General features: G+C 40.8%; 3 protein-coding genes across 4 annotated transcripts in view; all 3 read right to left on the reverse strand.

Moving 5' to 3' along the window:
* Window positions 1-650: 650 nt before the first annotated feature.
* On the reverse strand, window positions 651-2,746 carry glod5 (glyoxalase domain containing 5). The gene is made up of 4 exons (XM_044363452.1): window positions 2,240-2,746; window positions 1,722-1,877; window positions 1,279-1,434; window positions 651-1,158 (listed from the first exon to the last, which is right to left on the reverse strand). The coding sequence occupies exons 1-4, from the start codon at window positions 2,294-2,296 to the stop codon at window positions 1,015-1,017; spliced, it is 513 nt and encodes a 170-aa protein (XP_044219387.1). The 5' UTR covers window positions 2,297-2,746; the 3' UTR covers window positions 651-1,014.
* A 368-nt stretch (window positions 2,747-3,114) lies between these two features.
* Window positions 3,115-10,616, reverse strand: rlim (ring finger protein, LIM domain interacting). Its single transcript, XM_044363451.1, has 4 exons — window positions 10,376-10,616; window positions 9,020-9,244; window positions 6,859-6,963; window positions 3,115-6,766 (listed from the first exon to the last, which is right to left on the reverse strand). The coding sequence occupies exons 2-4, from the start codon at window positions 9,186-9,188 to the stop codon at window positions 5,031-5,033; spliced, it is 2,010 nt and encodes a 669-aa protein (XP_044219386.1). The 5' UTR covers window positions 9,189-9,244; window positions 10,376-10,616; the 3' UTR covers window positions 3,115-5,030.
* A 4,244-nt stretch (window positions 10,617-14,860) lies between these two features.
* Window positions 14,861-22,482, reverse strand: part of nexmifb (neurite extension and migration factor b) — a 58,241-nt gene continuing 50,619 nt past the window's right edge. Inside the window, exons 3-4 of one of the 2 annotated variants that reach the window (XR_006405525.1) lie at window positions 16,631-22,147; window positions 14,861-15,665 (exon numbers count right to left, since the gene is read on the reverse strand). Coding sequence is in view for 1 of the 2 variants with exons in the window: in XM_044364691.1 (XP_044220626.1) it covers window positions 17,928-22,147 (4,220 nt within the window). In the remaining variant the exon portion in view is untranslated. Of the gene's footprint in view, window positions 22,148-22,482 lie in introns of both variants that reach the window. The other variant, XM_044364691.1, reaches the window with a different exon arrangement.

Below are 22,482 nucleotides of genomic sequence, written 5' to 3' on the forward strand. Positions count from 1 at the left end.
AACAAAACTTTTTCAGCTGTTGAATTTTTCACTTTTCATGCTCTGTGGGGTTGTTTGTATAGTTTCTGTTAGTTCTTTTATTTTGTTTTCCAAGTTATTTTGTAGTTTTTGCTCATTTTTTTGTTATGAGAGCAATATGAAATCATTTCCCTCTACTTATCACCTGTTTTTGATAGCAGAGAGGTATTTAGATTGTTAGTGTAATTATACACATTGGTGATAAGTTCCGTTGTTGGTTTCATGGTTGATGTTTTCATAATGGGAAGGGCTCGTGGACACTACTGTCATTGCTGTGTTTTATCACAAGGAAGGACTCTCATGGCAAATACAGTAATGAAGTCAAAACGCCCTGAGCAGCTAAAAAATTTCCCCTATGATGTTAAAGTGTAACATTACCTTGTGGCTTTTGGACTGGGTTACGGTCAGCAACAAAGGAAAGAATTCAACAACAATAAATGTGAATCAGGGGTGTTTTCTTTCCACCCACTGCAAACAACAACACAATAGAAGTGCAACCGCAGATGTCTGAAGACTACAGTGTGCCACATGTCTGTGACATAAGTGGCTTAGGCACTTAGGCTAATGTAATCTAAAAAAACTGCATAAATTGTGTCAAAAAAGCAAAAAAACAAAAAAGACCAGAGCCTTTAGCAGATGGAAGAACCTTTTATTTTCAGCTGAAAAAGAAATGTGTCTTATAACTTCTTACACACCCATTTGATTATACTTTATAACAAAACTTTTTCAGCTGTTGAATTTTTCACTTTTCATGCTGAATTAAATGTACTAATATAAAAAAAATGTAGCCTTTTTCACACATCATTAATACAGCATCCACTAGTCAGCAGAACTACATAGGAACTCTGTCTTTGCAAAGCCAACTGATGTTATCTACTCCAGTCTAAATCAGGTCTGAACTACAGCAATTTTGGTCGCAAACTTCATAGCTGAACAGTACTTGTGCAAAGTGGGTCCAACAGTAAGTGCAGTGATTAAATGCATGTACACATAGTCCTAAAATGACCCTTCTGATGTTGGCTGGTTATAGTTTGACACTTCGATGAGATTGTGGTCTGGATCTCTGAAGTACAGGGAGGTGATCGTCCCCACAGCTCCACTCCTCTCCACTGGACCCTCCTCTATCTGGATTCCACAGACCTGCAGAGGAGAAAAGACAACAAGAAGTGACACCGAACGGATATATGTAAAGTTAACTGGTTTTAAAAGAATAAAAATATTATATCATAGAGATCAAGAGAGACATATGTGAGTTAGTACCTTCAAATGTGCAGCTACTGTAGCCAGAGGGGTTTTAGTGATGAGACACAGGTCTGCAGAGCCGGAGGTTGGATGCTTGGCTTTAGGCTCAAACTCCTGGCCCAGCTGGTGTAGGTTAAACTTCTGTTTCCCAAACCCCAGGGCTTTACGGTTTCCCTGGGTATTGCAGAAATGGCATGCATGGGTGTAGTGAAGAGTGTGTGAAAGCTCAAGACCCCTCATAATGACTGAGAGTTGCTATCAGCTGACATACAGTCAAAGCCTGCCATCTAGTGGATGTTCTCTTAATCCAACAGTACTTTTCCTGTTGTCTCTATGTAAATAATGCACACATTGATGTTAAATGTACAACTATTGGAAATTAATTGATATGAATGAATACATACATTTAGTCCTTAACAATTATCACATTTTCAACAATCATTATTAAACTGAGGGCATACCTTGAAAGTGATGACCTCCATGCCCAGAGCTGTGGTGTAAAAGTTGACGGTGTCTGGAACACTTTTCACTGTTAGCACCAAATGATCCAGATGGCTCACTTCAACAGGACAGGTTCTTTTGAATTTGACATATCCAAGTGTTTGGATGGAGACCGTCTGCAACAGGTAAAAACAAATAGATCACACGAATACAAATGATGTTGCTGTTTAATTCAGGAGCAACAGCGTCGCTGTGTTGTAAACGGGAAGTGCAGCCTTTAAGTGAAATGTGCCTTTTCTCTCAAGCAGTACTAAACGATACTAACTACATAAATATGAAGCATATTATAGCAACAAGTTGTCTAGTTACTATCTGCAGTCCATGAATGTGTGGGGTTTATCATTTGAGGCTACTACCTAACAAGAAAGTATAAACATACATTGAGCTGTTTCAGTCGCAGAGCTAGACGCGAGTAAAAAGACTGATAGTAAAACTAGATGTAACTTTTGTTATATTCGCAGATAATAACATGAATTACCTTGAAATTATTCCTCTGCAAGTGCCACAAGCGACTCCCGGCAGTCCGAAGAGCCATCCTTGCCGTGCCTGAGTCTGTCTGACACCGGCATTTCCTTGTTTTTCCACCTCTGTGGACTACAACACTATTGCAGCGCTACATTACAGCACCGAAGGAAGTAAAGTATGAGGTTAAAGAAGGAAGAAAAACAACAACTTGTGGATAAACTACAACTTTTATCTGCCAGATTTCACAGATGGCTGAACCTGATATATGACGTCAAGGGCAACATTAAACTAATTGTATGCGACTGGATGTAATCCAGTTAAAATGAAACTCATTCAGGGTTCATTGAGTGTGAGAAGTCTTTACAAGTTTGATTGCTTTTTAAATGGCAATTCTTGTTCAAAGAAGCCTTGTCGACTCAAAATTTGCTGTTCTGGCAAAGTTGATAAAGCAACATTGAGGAAATGCAAAATGCTCTTTGTTCATTTTGAATGTGATTTTTCACAAATCCTACCAGTAGGGGGGACTGTTAATAACTTTGCTTTCTAAAGCAAACCCCCAGTATGAGTGCATCATATTGTACTGTATATTATATTGAGCACCATGGCTGTGATCAATGCTCATATTATTGGAGGGAAGCTACCAAACACCTGCTGTTTTTACACCTTTATGAGGCTCATCAAAGTTTTTAAACGACCACCTTGTAATCAATGACATTTGAAAAAGTCCCAATATCAAGTGGGGGTAAAAACAATTAATGGTCAGTTAAAGGCAAGCTTGTAAATTAAAGTTAGATTAAATTTAGATTATTGCATATATAAGGCAGAGCTATAACTAATAATGAGTAAAAAAAAAACAGCGCAGGGTGTATACAGAATGCATATCTACAGTGCATTTTGTAGCATAACAAGTTGTTTAATTCAGCGGTTAGTTTCATCTTAACACCCAGTTAACATACTGCACTGGGTGGGTCACAGAACAAGGCCAAAACTAGGAAAGAATGGCCCCAGAGGGAACATACATTTCATTTACAGGTTAATGGTATTCAACAATGACAACGTCTTGCATTCAAACTTTTATGCCCCACAAAGGGAAGTAATAATTGTGGCAAAGACATCAAACAGTGAAACAAGAAACATGACAGGATGGCATTAGAGTGATGCCCTTTTCTTCCCCTAGCCAGTGATCTTGTTATCAACAGTGCTATTAAAAACCTACAGAACCTCTAAATAAAATTAAATGTACTTCAAATAAGTCTTCATTTAAGATTTTAGCCATTAACAGTTTTAACAATAGCATACATTTATATCATGGTTTGTATTCCCCTACTTTCACTTGTGTATTGCACACTGATATGAGCATCTGCACATGAGGCAGAAAGAGGGCACAGTGGGCGAGCATCTCGACTTTCTAGTGGAGCCTTACAGAACAACAATGATGTGACTCTTTTCAGACTTGGTATACATCCAACACCCAAACCTTTAGATTGATGATGGAAATATTGACTTGTACATTGAGGTGAACCTACAGGTAAAAAGTTATATTCTGACATGAGACTTAGGTCAACTTCCGATTATTTCATGTATTTATACCAATACCAGCTTATAGAACTTAATTCATGAGTCAATAATTAAAGACAATCCATTATGTTAGTGGAACAGTAAAGAATTAGACCAGTAGCTGATGGATGACAGGATGAAATGATTGAGAAATCATTCTTGTACATTAAAAAGTAAATGTGGGTGAAAAGGAAAAGCTACCACATATACATTTCTGACATGTCATGCCTGTTAGTATAATATTTTTGAGTTGGGAAAATTCACATGCCAGCAACTTGATATCAACCCAATATCTACTACCAATATTGAGACATCCCTAATTTCTGGTATGAATACTATTTGATCATTTTTAATGATCGAGAAAATAAAAAATAAAGGTTTAATAATTCCAAAATCAACTTCCACTTTGCAAAAGTAACCTAGTTGCATGTGTCTTATGCCTGTACAACTTTCTACTTTTTAAAACAATTCAGCACACTGCAAATTTTCATGTCATGGTGCCACTTGAAAATTGTTTGTTTCAGGTGAACAAAGAAGGGAGAGTACAAGTCACAATTTAAATGGCAAACCAGTAAAAGTCCTACATCCTCTTAAACGTCACAATCTCTAAATAGATCTGCTGTGTACACCGATACCAACTCTAAGTTTTAACACCAAATTTAGGGATGCTCTGATAGAGAATAATTGTGGTCAATACAACCCTAATCTTCATATGAGATAATTTACAATCCAAAACCAATTCACTGATACAAAGTATGATTCAAAATTATTTTTACAAGCTTATTTACAGCTAATACTTTGAACTGGTGTAACTAAGACTTGTACCAATACCCACCTTATGGTATATAAGGCGCCATTTGGTAGCTAATACAAAAGAGCAGATTTGAAGTGCCTGAACTACCAGCAGGTGTGCAGCATTTACAACCGGGGGATTCTTTATGAGATACAAGTCTGCTTGTGCGCATGGCTTGATGCAATGCATCCAACTGCTTGGTCACTACAGGTTGATTCAAACAGCATGCATTGCTTGCGTGTAACTTTGGACTGTAGAAATAAATGTCTTAAGAGATACACTCCACTGCATGGTGCACCCCAAACCAAACCTGTGACTGCATTATGATAAAACTCACAAATGGTATGAAGGAAATACATTTCAACAGTGGAGACACATTTCCTCAAAGCCTCTTACGGACTTGGGATATTAGATTATTTAGGTTGAGACAAGAAGGCCTGCAGTCTGTTATGAGCTAAACCACACTCTCTCGGTTGGCAGATACCAGGACTGCCCTGCGGCAGATGGGGCAAGTGGAGTTTTCAGACAGCCAGCGGTCGATGCAGTGCACATGGTACTCATGAGAGCAGGGCAGCTTACGTAGCTTATTACCTTCTGCATACTCTGTTATGCAGACACTGCAAGTCTTCAAGGCATCACTCTCACCAAAGTTGCGCATGGAGAGGTTGTCAATCTGCTCTTTGGTCAGCCCTTGGGGCTGGTCCTCATCGTCATCATTTAGGAGAAAGAAGTGAGCGAGTCGGAGGAAGGGCAGTGAGCTGGGCTCTTCTAGGCTGATAGGAGGTCTAGGTCGAGCCCTGCCACCAGAGGCAGGTGGACCATTGGCAAGACCCTCATCCATATCAGTCTCAACTGTCCTTGCTCTGACTCCAGCAGCCACAGGTGGTTCATCAACCTCAGCAGCAGGAGTCGCAGCAGTGGTAGCATCTGGGTTGTTGAGGGCTTCAGTCAGATCCGCAGGTGTGGTGGCTCCACGGTTTGAATCTGAAGAGTCAGAGTCTGAATCCATGAGGTAGCCGAGTTCACCAAAGCCTGTCATGATCTGCCGGATCATAGACTGGAGAGCCATTGAGGTTGCCTCTCCCAAACCTGCATCAGAGATTCTCCGGATAGGGATGCGAATTGTGCTGACGTAGGTCCTCACACCAGCACGCTCCGAGCGTGAGAAAGTCCTACGAAATCCACCACGCTCACTTTCATAAAGAAATGTGTTGTTTGAGTTCTGGGAGCGTGAGCGTGTACGACTGGCAATGCTGTCTCTTTGGCGATATTCGCCTGGACGCACACGACGCACCTGGAGATCAAGCATGATGGTAGGGGGCCGGCGCCCAGCTGCACCCCCTTCCCCCCCAGCAGTTTCTCCTTCCTGAGATCTGACGTTTTGGGCCTCTGGGACTGATTCTGCTCCAGCCCTAGATGGCTGAGCATCACTCTCAGCATTGCTTTGCCTGGAGAGAACATGTTGTCGAGTCCGAGAACTGCCCTCCACTGGAGGTACAGGGGGAGTGTTGGTGTCAGAGCTGAGGCCTTGAGAGCTGGGAGCATGACGTGGATTAGGGAGATCCTCCAGCTGATCTAGGTTGAGAGGGGACCGGCTCCTGGCTGTACGTGCCCTGGTCCTGCGTGGTTCTGGACTGCGGCTGCGAGCTCTCCTTTGTCCTCTGCGTGGAGAAGGAGGAAGTATAGGTTGTACCGGCAGGACAGCTGGTGGCAGGACAGCTGGTGGCGGAACAGCTGGAGGCGGGACAACTGGAGGCGGGACAGCTGGTGAGCTGGGTGGTTCTCCTAGTATCTCCTGTGAAACAACCTCTTCTAGTTCAGGCTCTGGTTCCACTATGACAGCCAACTCCTCTACAACTGGTTCTTCTACCACTTCTGTCTCCATAGGGACCTGTGGTTCAAGATTTGCATCTGCATCTGCATTTGCAAGCACAGCTGCTGCTGCTGCTTGACCCTCTGGAGACTCCTGCTCTCCTTCAGCAGCTCCCTGCTGTTCAGCCAGGTTGCGGTTCACACTGATTTCCAGGCTGAAGCGAAAATCTCCACTGTTTGGGTTGGTCTGGCTTACTGCCCGCCATGACTGGTTCCCACGATGACCAGTTCTGGTTGTATTGCCTGTGCGCCTCACTGTGTTCAGCCAGTCCAGGAGACTATCCCCACCAGCAGGATCCTCAGAGCTTTCCGGTTGTTCTGAAAATCAACAGAACCAAGTTGTGATAAAGCATATCTGAATTTGTCACAACATGGTTAAAAAAAACAACAACAAAAAAAGGCTAACTTACCACCTGGTTCTTCTGCACTTTCAGTCCTGGGGGTGTTATTCTGCTGTTCTGGACCATCCTTGATTTGCTGAAGTCTATGTAACAGTTCATCCTCTGTTACCTCTCCTGAAAGAGATTAAAAAAAACAAAAACAGTCTGTTATCACAAAGCAACATAACTTTGCGTCAGTCCACACATTCCTTTTCTGTAGGTTATTGTGCGTTTAGTTCACCTCCAGAAATCCACCAAATGGGTTTCTCCGACACAAGCGCATTTTCATACTGCATTAGATGATTATTTTTCACTAATTTTGGAACTGCCCACACATCTGATCATTTTGGTCAGGGGTCATGAGCTCCTAGAAGATCTATCCTACACACATTCCAACACAATTCAAACTCCTTTTGCTTGTAGCCTTAACCACAGTAAAGAATACCGTACTTTTGAACTGGAAGAATTGGGTGAAAATCACTCTAACTTACTAACAGACCGTTCCACTCCTTCAACTCTCAAAATTAACAGCTACTATACAAGACACCTATACTGGAAATACCTTGAGAGCGGATTCCTCTCCTCTGTACTTCCATATATCATACTGTCAGCCCAGTAACGCACTCCAAACAGTAAACAATGTCCAACACAATGTGCCGCAATCTCTACCTCATTTGTACATTCACAAATGAAATAACCAGCTTTCCCTACGGTCTACCCAGTCCATGTGTTGTCCTTATACAGGTATTTTTTCCTCCGTTTGTTTTTTCTTCTGTTCCCATGTTGTGATTGATTTGTCGATGTATGTATATTTTGTGTGAATATATTTTAATAAGTATTACTTCAGATTCACTACTCTGACCACCAACTTAAGTTGGGAGACAGACATCGCAGGTGGCTGAGAGGAATTGAAAGATTCTGATTTAATGCATAGAAAGGGGATTAGTCAACAAGGTGAAAAAGAAAATCTTGCACTATATTGCAAAAACATACATGTGACAAAAGTGGTGATCGTGCACAAAAGACTTAACGACTGGTGTTTTTTGTACTGTATTGGTCCATAGAGCTGTTTGGTTTTCTTTGAACACAGCAACAGGACAATACTGAAAACCTCCACACTTACCAGGGCATGCCACTGTCCACTCAATGCCCTCTCCTTGCAGGGTGCTCCGCTAACGGATGCTCCAAACTTACATTCCCCCTCCTACTGTCCTGGGACAGAAACGGATTGGGTGTCTTCAGTAGTGCGTAGGCTGTTGCATTTCGAGCATAGTGACAAATCCAAAATGGATGGAAGAAATAAAGATTTTACCTGTTGGTCACAGAATAATCTAAATTGTTGACATCCACTAATTTATGATAGAAAAAAAGCTTTCAAACTATCCTGGTTCACATCTTTGCAGGGTCGGGTACTGTTATTATCAAAGTTATGATGAGAGGTACTTTTGAAGTAGTACCAACAGCAAGTAAGCAATTATATACATCAATACCATCTACACTAAAATCAAACTTTCAAAATATGAAAGTTCATAATCTATAACTTTAGAACACTTAAGCGAGTGGGTTGCTGTGTTATTTACATGGCACCACACCGCAACACCACAATAGATAATCTGGTTTAGGTGCTCCATAAGTAAAAAGGAACATGTCCTCTTTATTCAAGAGGCACTGAAACCTAATTATTAGTCCATCTGAATGGATTTTGATTTGAGGTACCTACATAAAAGTGTTGATTAAGCCACAGGGTAGCAAACGTCATGAATGAATTTTCCATCAATCTATATTAGCCCTTTTTTTGTCTGCTAAAGGCTTTGAAAGGCATGAATAGAATACAGCACAGCTCAGACTAAGCACAGAAAATTAGAGCATGAATGAACTCTATGTGTTACATGAAAAACCACAACAACAACAACAACAAAACAGAAGTGAAACAAAACTCAGAACGACAGTGACTCCTACGTAAGTCACACAGGCACTTAGTGGGATCAATTGCTGGAACTTTTTGACTGACAACAGTGTGCTGTGGCATAATTTTAATTCACTCTGGATATCTGGAAAATACTGAGCACTGATACCCAGCCCTATCTATTTTATAATAAATCTTATTATCAGCAGAGTTTGCTTAAACTTCCCTTAATCACAAATTCCACAAAATCAAAAAACTAGTGTAAATGGCTCAAAAGTTTATTACCTGGTGTTCCCAAGAGATTGTTGTCTCTCATGAGACGATAATCCTCATCACTGAGATTGTTGACAAACTGATAGAATGCCTCCTCTCTGTCAAGGCGGTCCAGCTGCCGTCTGCGCTGTGACTCCGGCTGGTCACTGCCGCTCTGCTCTACACTATCAGACCCTTCCATTGATTCAGAAGGGAGAGGTTGAGGGATATTCTCCAATCTCCAGCAAGATCCAGTTGCTGCATAAAAGAAAAAAAAGTAATATGATTAGATGAATATTAACAACAGATGGATAAGCCCCTGCTTGTTTGTGATACAGCTAAATCAGACTACTCAGAATCTGAATGGGATTATTCAACAACGATTCACTTTCAAAGAGACATAAAGATGTCTGGTTTGACCCCTTTATCTATCTCCATTATCCAGACTGTTAGTACAATGGCTCTATCAGTGTATTCCCATCAGCCAGGCAAAGTGTCATCAATGGGAAATTTTGGGTCAAAATACAGCATCACAATGCGACACACTCACTTAGAGAAGTGAGCTTCGACCCTGGCTAATGAAAGCATCTCGGTCCACCGGTCATACCTTTAAAGCAACCTGACATGCTAACCGCAACACTACCTGGCTAAGCCATCATAGTTTTCTTACAACACGCTTTGCCAGAACATATTACATTATATGACTGTTTATATAGCTATAGCGTTTCTTGCTGTTACACAATATGATATTTTGTGTGTTTTAAGTCCGATGGGAGAGTGAATATGTTGTGTCAAAGTCGTCATAAAAACAAAATGGCATCATATAGCTTAGCTTACGCCAGCTAGCTTTTAGCATTGTACAATGTTGCTGACATTGACAACTTCAACCACAGCGCAGGTAAATTGTATGGACTATATTTGCAGTAATCTATGAAGTGAATAATTAAACTCAGACTATGTAGCTAGTGTGGTACCGGCTGCATTGTCGGCTCAAAACAATATTGGTAGACGACCAAACAAACGGCTAACTAAGCTAAGTTTGCCATTAGCTAATGTTACGTTAGCCAATAACTTCATGATACGTGCCTTTTACTTGACGTTAACTTTGCTCGTATATCTGTCATGTTTGTAGACAAAGTGAGAATTGTTTTTTTGACCCCGTAAAATGTTTACAGGACATTGGTGAAGAAACACGAGGGTTTCATTAAAAAAAGATTACGCTGCCGTTAGCATCACTGCAAGCTAACTGGGCTAACGACGTCAACCAATGACGTTCTCAACCAGCATCTTAACCAGAGCAAACTAGCTAAAATTAGCTCGCTGAAGACAATTAAGGTAACCTGGAGGGATATAACGTTACAGTCTGTCACTAAACCGCTGGTACCTTACCTTTCCAATGATGTTAGTAGCCGTGTGATCGTACAACCCGGTTATTCTTCTAATATTATCTGGAAGACGCTCGACTGTTTAGCTCAAAGTGCGATTTCAGGTTTCCATTTTCTCTCTGTTAGGAAGGCTAAAATGATCTTCCGGAAACTGAAAAGCGTCACACGTTTTTCTTCCTGAGTTTAGCCTTCCAGGTAGACACAGGCAGTACAATAAACACTGAGTAACCGGTTTGTTTTTTCACGTCTGCCAATCGTAGCGTAGGAGGCGGAGCGTGTGGTGCTGCCTGACAGACTGAGATCAGGGCATAGAGGAGTTCGGTGTCTGCTGCTTTTCAGCTGTAGCGTCACGATGCGGTTATACATGCAAAATACTCTAACCTTTGTGTCCACAACTAACTGAACGAAGTACATTAAAATTGTACATAACATAGCCTATATTCCACCAACAAATTCATCTCAAGATTTCTGAATATCATTGACAAAATATGATATTTGTAAAAGAAGAAAAAAAAAAAGAAGAAGATACCACTACACATCTGGGGAAAAAAAACAAAATTGAGGATTATTTTGATGCTCAAACTAACCATTCAATTAAGCTAGAAGCCAAGGATGTAGTACTGTACTCTGAAAACAAAAGCACAGAAAGTTCAACTGACTGTCAGTTTATTTTTTTTTACTTTACTGGGAAAATTTCATATCCATAACTCCAGGTTTTCAAGGTCTCACCCAACGTTTAAACTTTTCATGATTGAATTTATAAAGTATTTTGAGTCTATCCAGCTTATAAATGATAGGAAATGTGCACATACAGTGCGTATGCTCCAAGATTTTTTTAAAGAAATCAGATTTTATTGCCCACGTTTTCTGTTAGGTTATCTTTTTTTTAATCTATTTATTATTATTATTATTATTGCCCTTTGTCCTGTTACCATATTGACTGCATTAACAAATCGAAAGTGAAGTCATGTCCTTTATGTTATCTGTATTTCATTATGATGCCTAATTGTTCTGTTACTGTCTTAATATCACACATGTTGTAAATGACGTTTCCTATGAATAAAGAAATGGGGAAAAAGAAAGAAAAAAGAAAACTCCTACCTTTTGTACATCTTTTTTTAAATTGCAACTTTGTTGCCAAACTTTGGTCAGATTTTAGTTGTCATTTCTATCATAAACATAATTTTAAACTTCCTCTTAAAGATGCAATAATATATTTTGAATGTAAAGACCCTAAAACTAATTTTATTGTTAATGTGAGGATAATAATGGGTAAGCTTCTTATCAACAAATGTTGTTTTTCAAAGAAATTACCATTATTTTCTCTGTTTCTTCATGATTTCATGTTTTTTTAACTCTCTAAAATCTCATCAAAACATATGTACAATTGATTATAATTACGTTTTTGAAAACATATAGTTCACAGTGATATTTGGACTGTGATGAAATGGAATGTGTTATTATTAACAAAAACAAGCCTGTAAAACATGGGATTTCTGTACTTTATTAAACATTTTTGTTTAATATTTAAAAAAAAAAAAACTCTTACCTTTTGTAGAGTTCAGAAATTGGAAGATGTATAAGATCTAGACACAGCAGTTGTTTGCATGTCCTGGATATAAATCTATTTGGAGATTTTTAATAAAATAATCTTATGTTCACAGGTATGTCATTTACCCAATAAATATATGTCAGAGCATGAAACACTGCCTATTTCATTTTACTAAACTATTATATTAATATCATCTTATTTTACACTATTCAACCCATTAATATCTAATTGTCCCATATATTTTAAAGTGGTTTCCACTCTCTTATTTGTCAAAGGCAATACATACAGCCAATGTACCGTCATATAATCATTTTAAAACAGCAGGGACCCTCTTCATCATTAACACCTTATTATTCTTATAGTCTCCAGTGTTATACAATCAGTGGTTTTGTGCAGGTTATGCAGTTCACAGTAGCATACACAATATGAACTGTAGTCCTTCACTCAGTGTCGATGCTTTTTCAGCCAGAAGTGAGTATACCGAACTTCTCAAGTGCTCTGAATGAACAGACTATTCCTGCTTTGTCATCAAAATAGATGTAGGTATTCATGGTAGCCTGTCTACAGTACAGCTTACAACACATCGTCATAGGATGAACAACCTGTTGAGACACATCAAAACGGAAAAAAAGTCTGAAAAACATAATATGTGGAAGGTACAAAAAAACTGTCTAATAGGAGTCTGGGAGATTATCTTAAACATTTATAAAGAAAATGTCATGTATTTCAATATAAGAGCTGCTGACAGTATGTCCCAAAGTCTAGCTGTTATAAAATCATGAACATATAACACTGATTCACTTTACATGACAATTTAGTTCATTACAAATATGTTGTAAATGAAATTTTTATTTTTTTTGCAAAGCCAGTTACATACTATCTGTTACTAACTTGATGTCACCTTATGTCTGTTATGTATTGTGGTGTCAGCAATAATTATCAATAATTATAAGAAATCACAGAAATTTGTGGCAGTATACAGTAAGCTACTGTATCTGAAAGAGAACGACATAATACACAAGACGTATGTATAATTACATATGGAATCAAAATAAACTAAATTAGGATATTGAGTTCAATATACAAACTATCCCATCATATCAAAGTGGATTTTCTATTTCTTTACACAAAACAATGTAAGGCAAACATGTTTTGTGTTGTAAATTACTTAAAGCCATTGCAGTGACACTTTAAATGGACTTGCAATGCATCAAAGTGAAAACATAAAAACCGGTCCAATAACTGAAAGTCTATCAAAACATCCAACATTCAGAATTCAGAGACAGTATTGTACCAAGTCAAAGTCAATGAGTGGTATTAATTTCCTGTAATCATTAAAATTATTATGGAAAAAGAAGAATTCTAGATATATTTTGACAAAGAAACACAGGCTTGTAGCAGCAGTCTCTTGTGTGGGTGGAGGAGGGACGGTAATGATACAGCAGCATGCCAGAGTAGTGGCTTCTACTTACAGGGCATTTGTAAACCAATGTGCAAAAACTACCAACTACACTTGCAGCTATCACAGACACATGTTTGAGAAAATTGTATTATTCACTATTTTACCTAATACCTGAAAATAAACACTTATCAGCCAAGCTATAGGAGGTTATTTGGCAGTTGTTGAAAGCTTCTGCAGTGGCTTAAAGCTTTTGTTCTAACACACAAAAAAGGAATTACCTAGCTGTAGTGTTTCACCATCTTACTGAATTTAACACATCAGATTAGTTTGTAAGGTTGGATTTATAGAAGTTTCTTTCTTGTAGAACTGCTTATCTGCCAGCCAAACAAAAAAAAGTCTTTGAGTAATTGCATTGTTTGTAGGTTCTTTGATTCTTTGTGATTTGACTCAATAAGTACATGCCTACATTATGAAAACACGCAAATTTAAACACGCTGATTCTTTCAAAATGTTACTCCATATCCTTGTCAGTGGTGATTTAGACAGTAAACAAACAAACAAATGTCCTAATGAGGGAGCCGCCTATGGCTTTCTCTGCAATGTGAACACGCACTGACAATAACTAAGATCTCATTTAATAACCACAGGTGTACCTGATCCATTGCATTAGACATTCCATCTTAATTTGCTTGCTCCCTTATCTGCTATGGGTGACTAAAGAACAAAAACAATGTTAATACCACCTGACAATTTTGGAGGCATACATCACAGGATCTGTTTATGGTCTGAGACAGTATCTCCAGCTCCAATTAAGCATGCCAGAATGAGTTGCAGTGTGGACCACAGCAGCCCAGCTCAGAGTTACGGATGAGCAGTCACTCTAGCAATGCCTGACCCTGAGTGCTAATTAGATATGACATTAAAATAACATGAGCCAAAGCCCGACTTGTGCAGAAATGAAAATGCCTTTCGTCTACGAATCTTCCAATATAACAAATAGGGACAGACTAATTGGAATTATTGAGGTTGTATTTACACTCGCACGTGTTGTGGGAAGAGCAAACATTGAATATAACAGATTATATTCTTCTCTACTATTATTGAAGTGGTACCACAGAAATGGGAGGATATTGACTCAATAGACTCACTCCTATGCCTCAGTCCTGACGTCTCAATAAGTTGTTTATGATATCAAGCGTTTTCACAAAACCATAACTTTTTGTAATTATTATTTTAAATTGATTGAATTTGTTTCTAGAGTTGTTATCAGTGTGTAGATTTTGTTTACTGTATATATTTTAGTTATTGTCTACAATAACAGGTGGGCGGTAAAAAACACAACCCAACTCTCTTCAGAAAGCAGCATTCAAAATCTTATTTTAATTTGTATATTTACTCCATAAACATTATTACAAAACTCAGCAAGTTACCAATATTACATTATCACCATACAGGCTTGATCACAAATATTTAAAACCTTTGCAACAGTTACAACAAAACAAAAAAACAAAATAATACTCAAATAATTTACATGAAAATCTATAAAACAGCAAATTGTTCACAAATTATATTTTTTTCCAAGTTTTCATGTTTTTTTCTTTGCTTATTTGTGTTTTGCACAGTAACACAACACTCTCACAACAAGATCATGGTCTTATTACAAAACTCCCAACAAAATGTAAATATTTCTAGTTTTTCTGTTGATACTTTCATATTTTGGTTTTTAAAACCAGAAACTTGTCATTGTATATCCTTTCCACTGCCCACAGAGGCGCATAAAAGGTTACTCACACACACAAATACTTCACAGCACTTTCTAAGAAAAATATACACTTACAAAATATGTTACAAATTGGCACACAAAAAATATACAAGATTTTGTAGTGTCAAGAGTTCATTAAGATTCCTTCTGGTAACAACTCTAGACAGTATATATAAAGCTCGGTAATCTTTTAATGAAAAGAGCAAAAGTAATTCCAATCAATGTCAAAGAATCATGAAGTGAATACATCAAACATAACATTATAATATACATTCATAAAGAGGGTTAGGTACCTAATCTATTTTGCATTTCTTTTTTTGTTAACTCTTGAAAAACAAAAAAACTAAACAAAAAAAAAAACAATTGTCAGCTTTCTTAGCACCATTAACATGAGGCAGCTCAACAGTGGCACATTTTAGAAACAAAAAGAAGAAAAAAAGAAAAAAAAAATAACTATGAACTCAGAGAAGTACATTCAATTTGACAATAGGCAGAAATGAGAGAAGGCAGACTAAATGGGCTTACAGCCCATGTGGAGCTTCCCATCAGCAGCTTGTCTTGGTCCTAACCCTGATACACTGGAGAAAAGAAACAAAGGATCATGGCAGAGAGGAGAGAAAAAAGAGACAGAGAAAGATTGATTATGATTCTTGCCATATGCAAGCAATCAATTACTATCACCTGTGCGTCACAATTACCATATTCAGTGTGACAAGGCCTGTTTTTAAATCAAGCTTCAATTTGTCAATGCTCCTCTCCTGTTTAAAAAACTACATATATTTGATGTTCAAGAGAAGAAGAGAAAAAAACATAGGCCTACTGTTTGTGTGTATGTCTATTAAAGATACACCTGTAATCAGCTGAAGGGGCTGCACATTTCAATTGTTTTGTATATAAAATCAGCAATTTAAAACAGATTAAACATGATTGTATGGCCCATTTTAAGATGTATTTCTGGATGGTCATTCATGAATGAGCCCAAATAATTAATTTAAATGGCCCAGAAAACACATATACATATACAGATTTTTTTTTTCAATTTGTGCATTTATTTGGCCTTGATTTTCTGCCAAAATATTGACCCAAAACCTAGATGACAAAGATAACATAAAAGAAAATACATCCAAAGGAATGAAGTTAAAGTAAGACATTATGTAAATAATTAACCAAAATAATTTGAGACTGAATACACCTGTGGTGCAACATATTATGTTATGGCAGTGGTAAGAAATCAATTCTGTGAGAATGTCAAGAAAAAATAATGTTTAAATCACCATTTCAGGTAAGAAAGTAGTAAGATTCCCATGTGGAGCTAATGCAAAGACATGCTTTCCTTCATTTACAAGATTACTGATTCCATTTGCACTGAAAACTGTGTTCACATTCACATTAAATCTAACTGCAAAAATGTAATGTCCTAAGTCCATTCGTGACTGATGCGTGCATCAGAATCTCTATGAGTAATAAACTGCCTTGAATTTCCAGTACAAAACAGCTATTCAGTGAGGCACAGCCCCAACTGACAAATAATCTCCTTGCTTACCCTCAAACATCTGTGCTACACTCTCCTTGGTCCAGAGACAGCTCGTTTGAACATCTCTTTTTTTCATCTTCTTCCTCTACAGTAGCCTTCAGAGCAGATCTCCCCTTTGTCTCTCTTTTGTTGCTTCTCAGTGCCAGGCGATGTTGAGGTAAATTGAATTTGGCAAACAAAGTGGGGGAAACGAGGAGAATTCAGAGTCTTTCTGATTTGGTTTAGTGAGTGGTGGTGTACCACTGCCAGCTGTTGGTGCCTTTCATCAGAGAAGAGAGAAAAGTCCAAAATAAAGAATTCCTGTAGTGGCAAGTCTCTGTAAGGAGTCTCCAACCCGAGCAGCCAATATTCCAATGGATAGAAAAGAGGAACAGCCAATATTCACACATATATAAGAGGTCATTTACACAGCATTGTTACTTTTGGCACATTGATTTTAAGATTATAATTATCTTTTTTTGCAAATATTGCATGTCCCTGTACAACAACATTGACAAAAATACTCTGAGGGTAGAGCTTTTATGAATTTGCAAGGCGTAAAAATGTAAATTTAGATAACCAGTTCCTCTAAACTCCAGAAGAAAAAAGAAATGCTTGGTAAAAGAAAATGGAAAATCATTCCAACCTTGAGGGAAAAAAAAGACAATGTCTGATATGTCATCAATACAAAATGGTCCCATCTTGTGTTTTCAAGATGTCTTGGGCTTAAATAGGGCTCATTAATTGTAGGTTTCCCTCTTGAAATGAGCCAGGCAGTGTATGAAGGACAGCAACAACAGGACATCCATATTCTGCATACAAAAACAGATGAGGAGGAGGGGTGCGTAGATGTCACTCAATGCATTTGTGTATATAGCTACATCTTTAGGGAAAAGGGGAATAAATACATAATTCAGGGGAGCTCGTTCTGCTGAGAAAATACAAAAACAAAGTTTCTCAAAAAGGCGACAGAACTGTTTTCAAGGCTTATTCTTTTTTTTTTCAGACAAAAATAAAACAAAAACGACTATAAGAAGAACAAACAAAGCAGAAACAACAAAAGCAAGAAAAATGCAGCCATGGTCGTTTCAAATCTCAATCAAGCTTGACACAATCACTCAATAGGTAGTTTGCAAAGTACAAGAAGTTTTTCATGCAGATATTAATTTCCTCCTCGGGGGGTTAAAAGGAATTGGGAGTAGTCAGGGAGAACGTAGTACTCATGCAGCTCTGGCATAGCGTCAGTGTAGGTATGCTTGGGAGGGAGGGCTGAGCAGGTACTGGGGGAAAGTGAGAGGGGGGTGCAACAGCAGCTGATAACAAAATATTACCTCAGTTTCTCAAAAGAGGTCATCAGTGCTATGTCCTTATTTGGGTCTCTCTCAGCTCGCTTCCCCTTCAGTGTCTCAATCCGAGGGAACTTTGCACTGGTCTTGTGGCGGTACAGCTTTTTGTGTGCAGGCCCAGGGTTAATAAAGTTGGGTTTATCAAACATGTTACAGCCCAGAGCTAGTTGAGGGAATAAGGGATGAGAAGGGTTGAATTTGGCCTGGTTCTTTCCTCCCTTTCCCCCTGCCTTTCTGCCTCTCCCAGCCCCTGTTAGCGCGGCTCCTTTTTTCTTAAGATCAGCTTCTGTGCCTGCTAAGATTTTGAGGGTCTTTAAGTTGAGGCTATTGGCCTCAGAGGGCATGCACGCCTCAGACATGGGATTCCACAGTGGCTCAATGGAGGCCATCATGAACCTCTGGACCTCAGCCATGCCAGAGACAATGTTGGACAGAATATTGGAGGGCTCCTCGAATTCTCTCTGGTCGTCCCCTACCAGACTGTTGCTCTCTGACCAGCCGGTGCCAGACCAGTCTCCAGTGCTGCTACTGTCAGTCAGACCGGTGCCACAACCACCTGCCTGGTTCTTTGCTGCCTTACCCTCTAACATGGCCTTTATCTTTTTGGTGGAACGCGAGTTCTGTTTGGGGGTCTTGACCTTTTCTGACTTGGGAGCTCTGGGGGCCCGGACTTTCTTTGGGCTCTGTCCTGCAGCTGCCTGTTTGTAATTGCCTTTCCTCTTTGACTTAATGCTTTTCGCACCAGCCATCTCACCAGTCTGTTCATCAAATTCTGTAACACCCAGCTCCTTTTTATCTAAACATAAGACATCCTGACTGTTGAAGTTGTGCAGTGGAAACTGGCTGTCTTCCACTGTGTATGCATTTGCTGTAGGCTCCGGTTGCTGCATAACATCACAGTTCCACTTTACCTCCCTATTGCAGTCCATAGTCATATCATTCACATCCTGGTATTCTCCAACATTCCCTGCCATCTTCATCTCCCGCCCCACCACCTGGGGGGACAGGTTGGGGGTCTCAGGAGGGGAAAGCTCTGACAATGATGAGTGTCTAAATTTGTCAGGGGTGAAGTTGGAGATATCCAGCAGGTCTGAGGACTCCCTGAGTGGGGTAAGGGCATCCACACTTTGCTGAATCACCACTTTAGGACTGCAATGAGCTAAGAAGCTGTCTCGGCCCTCCTCCTCACCCTCTCGCTCACAAGATTTGAGGCTGAGGGAGCTGTAATTGCTGGAGGAGGCTGACAGAGAGCCCACTGAGTCATAGCTGATGAGCCTGCCATTGTCTGTGCACAGGGACCCTCTCTGGTATTGCACCTGGCCCTCCACACAGGCAGACTGACACACTTGCAGATCCGCCCCAGGCTGCAGCCCAGCCTCAGTCAGGTAGCTCTTCTCATAAAGCAGCCTGTCAGCCTCAGGGCTCAGCTGGCTGTAGTTAGACACTGGAAGGTTGTCATTCAGGGGTACAGCAGCTGGGAAGTTGTTGGGTAAGATGGGAGTCTCAGGGGTCTCAGGCCCAAAGTTCTGGTTGTGACTCGCGCAGAGCTGTGGGTGCCACATCTGGGGAAAGTTGGGGCAGTTCTGGGGAGACTGCTGGAGCTCAGACTCAGAGGGAGGCGAGAGGACGCAGCTTTGAGCAAGCTGCAAAGAAGAAAACTGTTTTTCCTCTAGGGACAGTCCCAGAGGATACTGCTGACGAGAGGGCTGCTGGGGAAAATAAGAGATAGCTGCTCCACCGGAGGAGTCTGTAGCATCTAACAGGGTCTGCAGGTAGCCCCCTGGGATGACAGGGACACCCGCCTCCACCTCCTCTGAGGAGGGAGCTTTGTCAGGAGAGCGGGTGGACGAAACAAAGGGGAATTTCTCCTCGGATGTGTGAGCTGTGGTGGTATTGTCAGAGAAATGGGGTTTGACTGTAGTTGAGCTCATGCCTGCCTCTTCTAACCCAGCAGTAGGGTCCTCAATCTGTGCCGCAGCGACACAGGCATCCGTTTCATTTGTCACGCTCCTCCCCTCCTCTCCTTCTGCCTCTTTCATTTTCTTGCTCCTCAGCCTGGCTTCGCTTTTGAATTTCCTTATCCTGACTGTTTTATTTCCTCCCAATCTCCTCCCCTCCCTTTCCTCCCTCTCCTGGGAGCGGCTCTTGGCTGTGACTGTGTGCGTGATGGAGTTTGTGTCTAATGTGACTGGGAGGCCTGGGGCTGCTATTATTCCCCCTACCGTGGGGGTGGCCGTCTCTTTAGTGACACCTCCATGGCCCTGATCAGAGAGAGGGGAGCCCTGTGCTGTTGCTGATTGCTCCACAGCGTGAATCCTCTGAACCTTAAGCCTGTTTGCAATCTTGTATTTCCTTTTGGGATGACTAGAATTAAAAGGGCGATGATGGCGTCCATTTAGATGAAAACCGCGTTGTTGTTTATCTCTGGCAGCCAGCTTAAGCTGTTCCTGTCTCTCTCTTTGCCTCTCCTGCCAGAAATCCTTCAGAGGAGCCAGTGTCTCATATTTGCTTACTGTGTCGGCATTTAAGCTCACAGTAGCATCCACAGGGTCCAACTTGCCCAGTTTCACTGACATGAGTCTCTCTCCTTTAAACCTGTTGATGATGATGTACTTGATAACCACGGGTGGCTCTTTACGACACGATTTCCGCCGTTTTTTGGGGCACCAGTCTACATCTTCCTCCTCTTTCTGACCAGAGGGAGCTTTCTCTTTTTTCTCTGCATTTTTCTCACTCTCAAGCGAGTCAACATCATATAAGTAATCATCACTGTATCGAACCTTTCTCTTGGAGCGCAAGCCATAGTTGAGAGGATTGGAGGGGCTGAGGAATCTTTTGGAGTGGCCCTTCTTAAATTTGCCCTCCTGCAGGGTGTCTGAGGAGGAGCCAGTGCAGGAGCTGTCATCACTGAATTCGCCTGACTCCTCTGTGGAATTGAAGTCCATTAGGTAGTTGACTTTGGGAGTTGACATCGGTGAGCCTTGGGAGCCATCAAGTGGGCTCCTGCCACTGCAGTCCCCAGCCTTTTCCTCCTGTCCCGTCTCCAGGATGAGCTCATCGGTTTTGGGCTGAAGCTCCTCGGCGCTCCTCCTCAAGACTCCCCCTCCTTCTTCTTTTTTGGCACAGTTGGCCAGGACACTGGGGAAAAAGTTGAACTGGGTCTCCTCCTGGAGCACATTTGTTTTTTCCCTCATGTTATCCTGAAAAGACTCATAACGAATCTTCAGCGAACAAACGTCACTGCTTAAAGTAGAGTCATCATCTTCATCATCGAATAGATTGTCAACATCTTCCTCAGAGAAGAGGTTGACTGACAGCTCATTCTTAGAACAAAGGTCCAGCAGTTCCATCTTACTCTCACTGATAAAAGACTCAAAGTAGCCCCAGTCCTGGCCAGCATTAGCCAACAGAACTTCCTCTCCGCTCACTTTGTCCAGTAACAGTCCCTCATACAAGTTCTTAGCTGTTGCATCATCCTCTGGGTCATCGCTTTCCTCTGTTGTTTTGTTTCCATCCACTCTCTTGCCCTCACCTGGGGCTTTCGGCAGAGGAAAGCTAAGTAGCTGGTCAGAGAGGAGCTGTTCTCCGTAGTGACTCACTGCCTCCCCCGCATGGCTCAGGCACTGGATGCTGATGTTGTTGATGTCAGAGAAGTCCTCTCGGCTCACATCCCCTATCCGTACACTTAGCCCAGTTTCTGAATCAGGGTTGGTGCTAGGATCATGGGGTGGGTTTTGGATGGAATTACGGTCAGTGGCATCACGGGTCTCAATGAAGCAGCCGAGACAGGTGCGGGTCGGCTGAAGGAGACACTCCTCTGTCAGGGCAGACACAGTGCCAGGTTCCATCATTGTAGCTGACAGAGGAAGGGTAACAGGCAGCGGAAGGGAAGTCTTCTGGGTATCTCCTGTTGGGCTCCAGGAGCTTACAGCCGGGGTGGAAAGTGATGTGGGACTGGGAGTGCGGTGAAGGTGGGGGACTACAGTTGGAGCCTCATGGGAGGGAGGGCATGGGGCTGCTGTCAGGCCCAGAGAAGGATCAGTGCCAAGGGGGAGGGAGAGGGTTGCTGATGTAGGCGTGGTCCTCTGGTGTGGTGGGCAGGCCTGCTGTGAAGTCTCTGCGGCAGGAGGAGGTGAGGATGGAGGGAGAGCAGCATCAACGAGTCTGCACAGACTCAGATCACCACTCTGCTCACATACCCCTGCAGGGAAAAAAAAAGAAAAGCTCTTTCAACTCTTTGAACTGTAACTCTAAAGTAAAATTACATTATTTTTGTTCTGTAGTTACACTGACATTTCTTCTGGGCTCGTGAAATGCAATTAGTGTCAATTAACCCCCCAGAGTTCAAAATGTCATTTTATGGTGCCAGCCTTAAACATTAATAATTCAGTTTTGCGACTAGATTCAATAAGAGGTATTAGCAATGTCAAGTTGGGTAATGACAATTTCTTACCCATTATTGCTTGATGTTCATAGGTCTAGATTAGGCAAAAAATAACACAGTCACACAAAAGTCATATGAAATTCTCTGAGAAC

This window comes from Thunnus albacares, chromosome 10 (genome assembly GCF_914725855.1).
Source record: "Thunnus albacares chromosome 10, fThuAlb1.1, whole genome shotgun sequence".
Classification (NCBI taxonomy): Eukaryota; Metazoa; Chordata; class Actinopteri; order Scombriformes; family Scombridae; genus Thunnus; species Thunnus albacares.

Excerpts from the sequence above, each read along its gene's own strand:
- glod5 (XM_044363452.1), bottom strand. The coding sequence starts at position 2,296 with ATGGCTCTTCGGACTGCCGGGAGTCGCTTGTGGCACTTGCAGAGGAAT. Across the intron at positions 1,878-2,239 it reads TGCAGAGGAATAATTTCAAG|ACGGTCTCCATCCAAACACT; the intron begins GTAATTCATGTT and ends TACCTGTTGCAG. Across the intron at positions 1,159-1,278 it reads CAGTAGCTGCACATTTGAAG|GTCTGTGGAATCCAGATAGA; the intron begins GTACTAACTCAC and ends TCTCCTCTGCAG.
- rlim (XM_044363451.1), bottom strand. The coding sequence starts at position 9,188 with ATGGAAGGGTCTGATAGTGTAGAGCAGAGCGGCAGTGACCAGCCGGAG. Across the intron at positions 6,964-9,019 it reads CAATCTCTTGGGAACACCAG|GAGAGGTAACAGAGGATGAA; the intron begins GTAATAAACTTT and ends AATCTCTTTCAG. Across the intron at positions 6,767-6,858 it reads AAGTGCAGAAGAACCAGGTG|AACAACCGGAAAGCTCTGAG; the intron begins GTAAGTTAGCCT and ends GTTGATTTTCAG.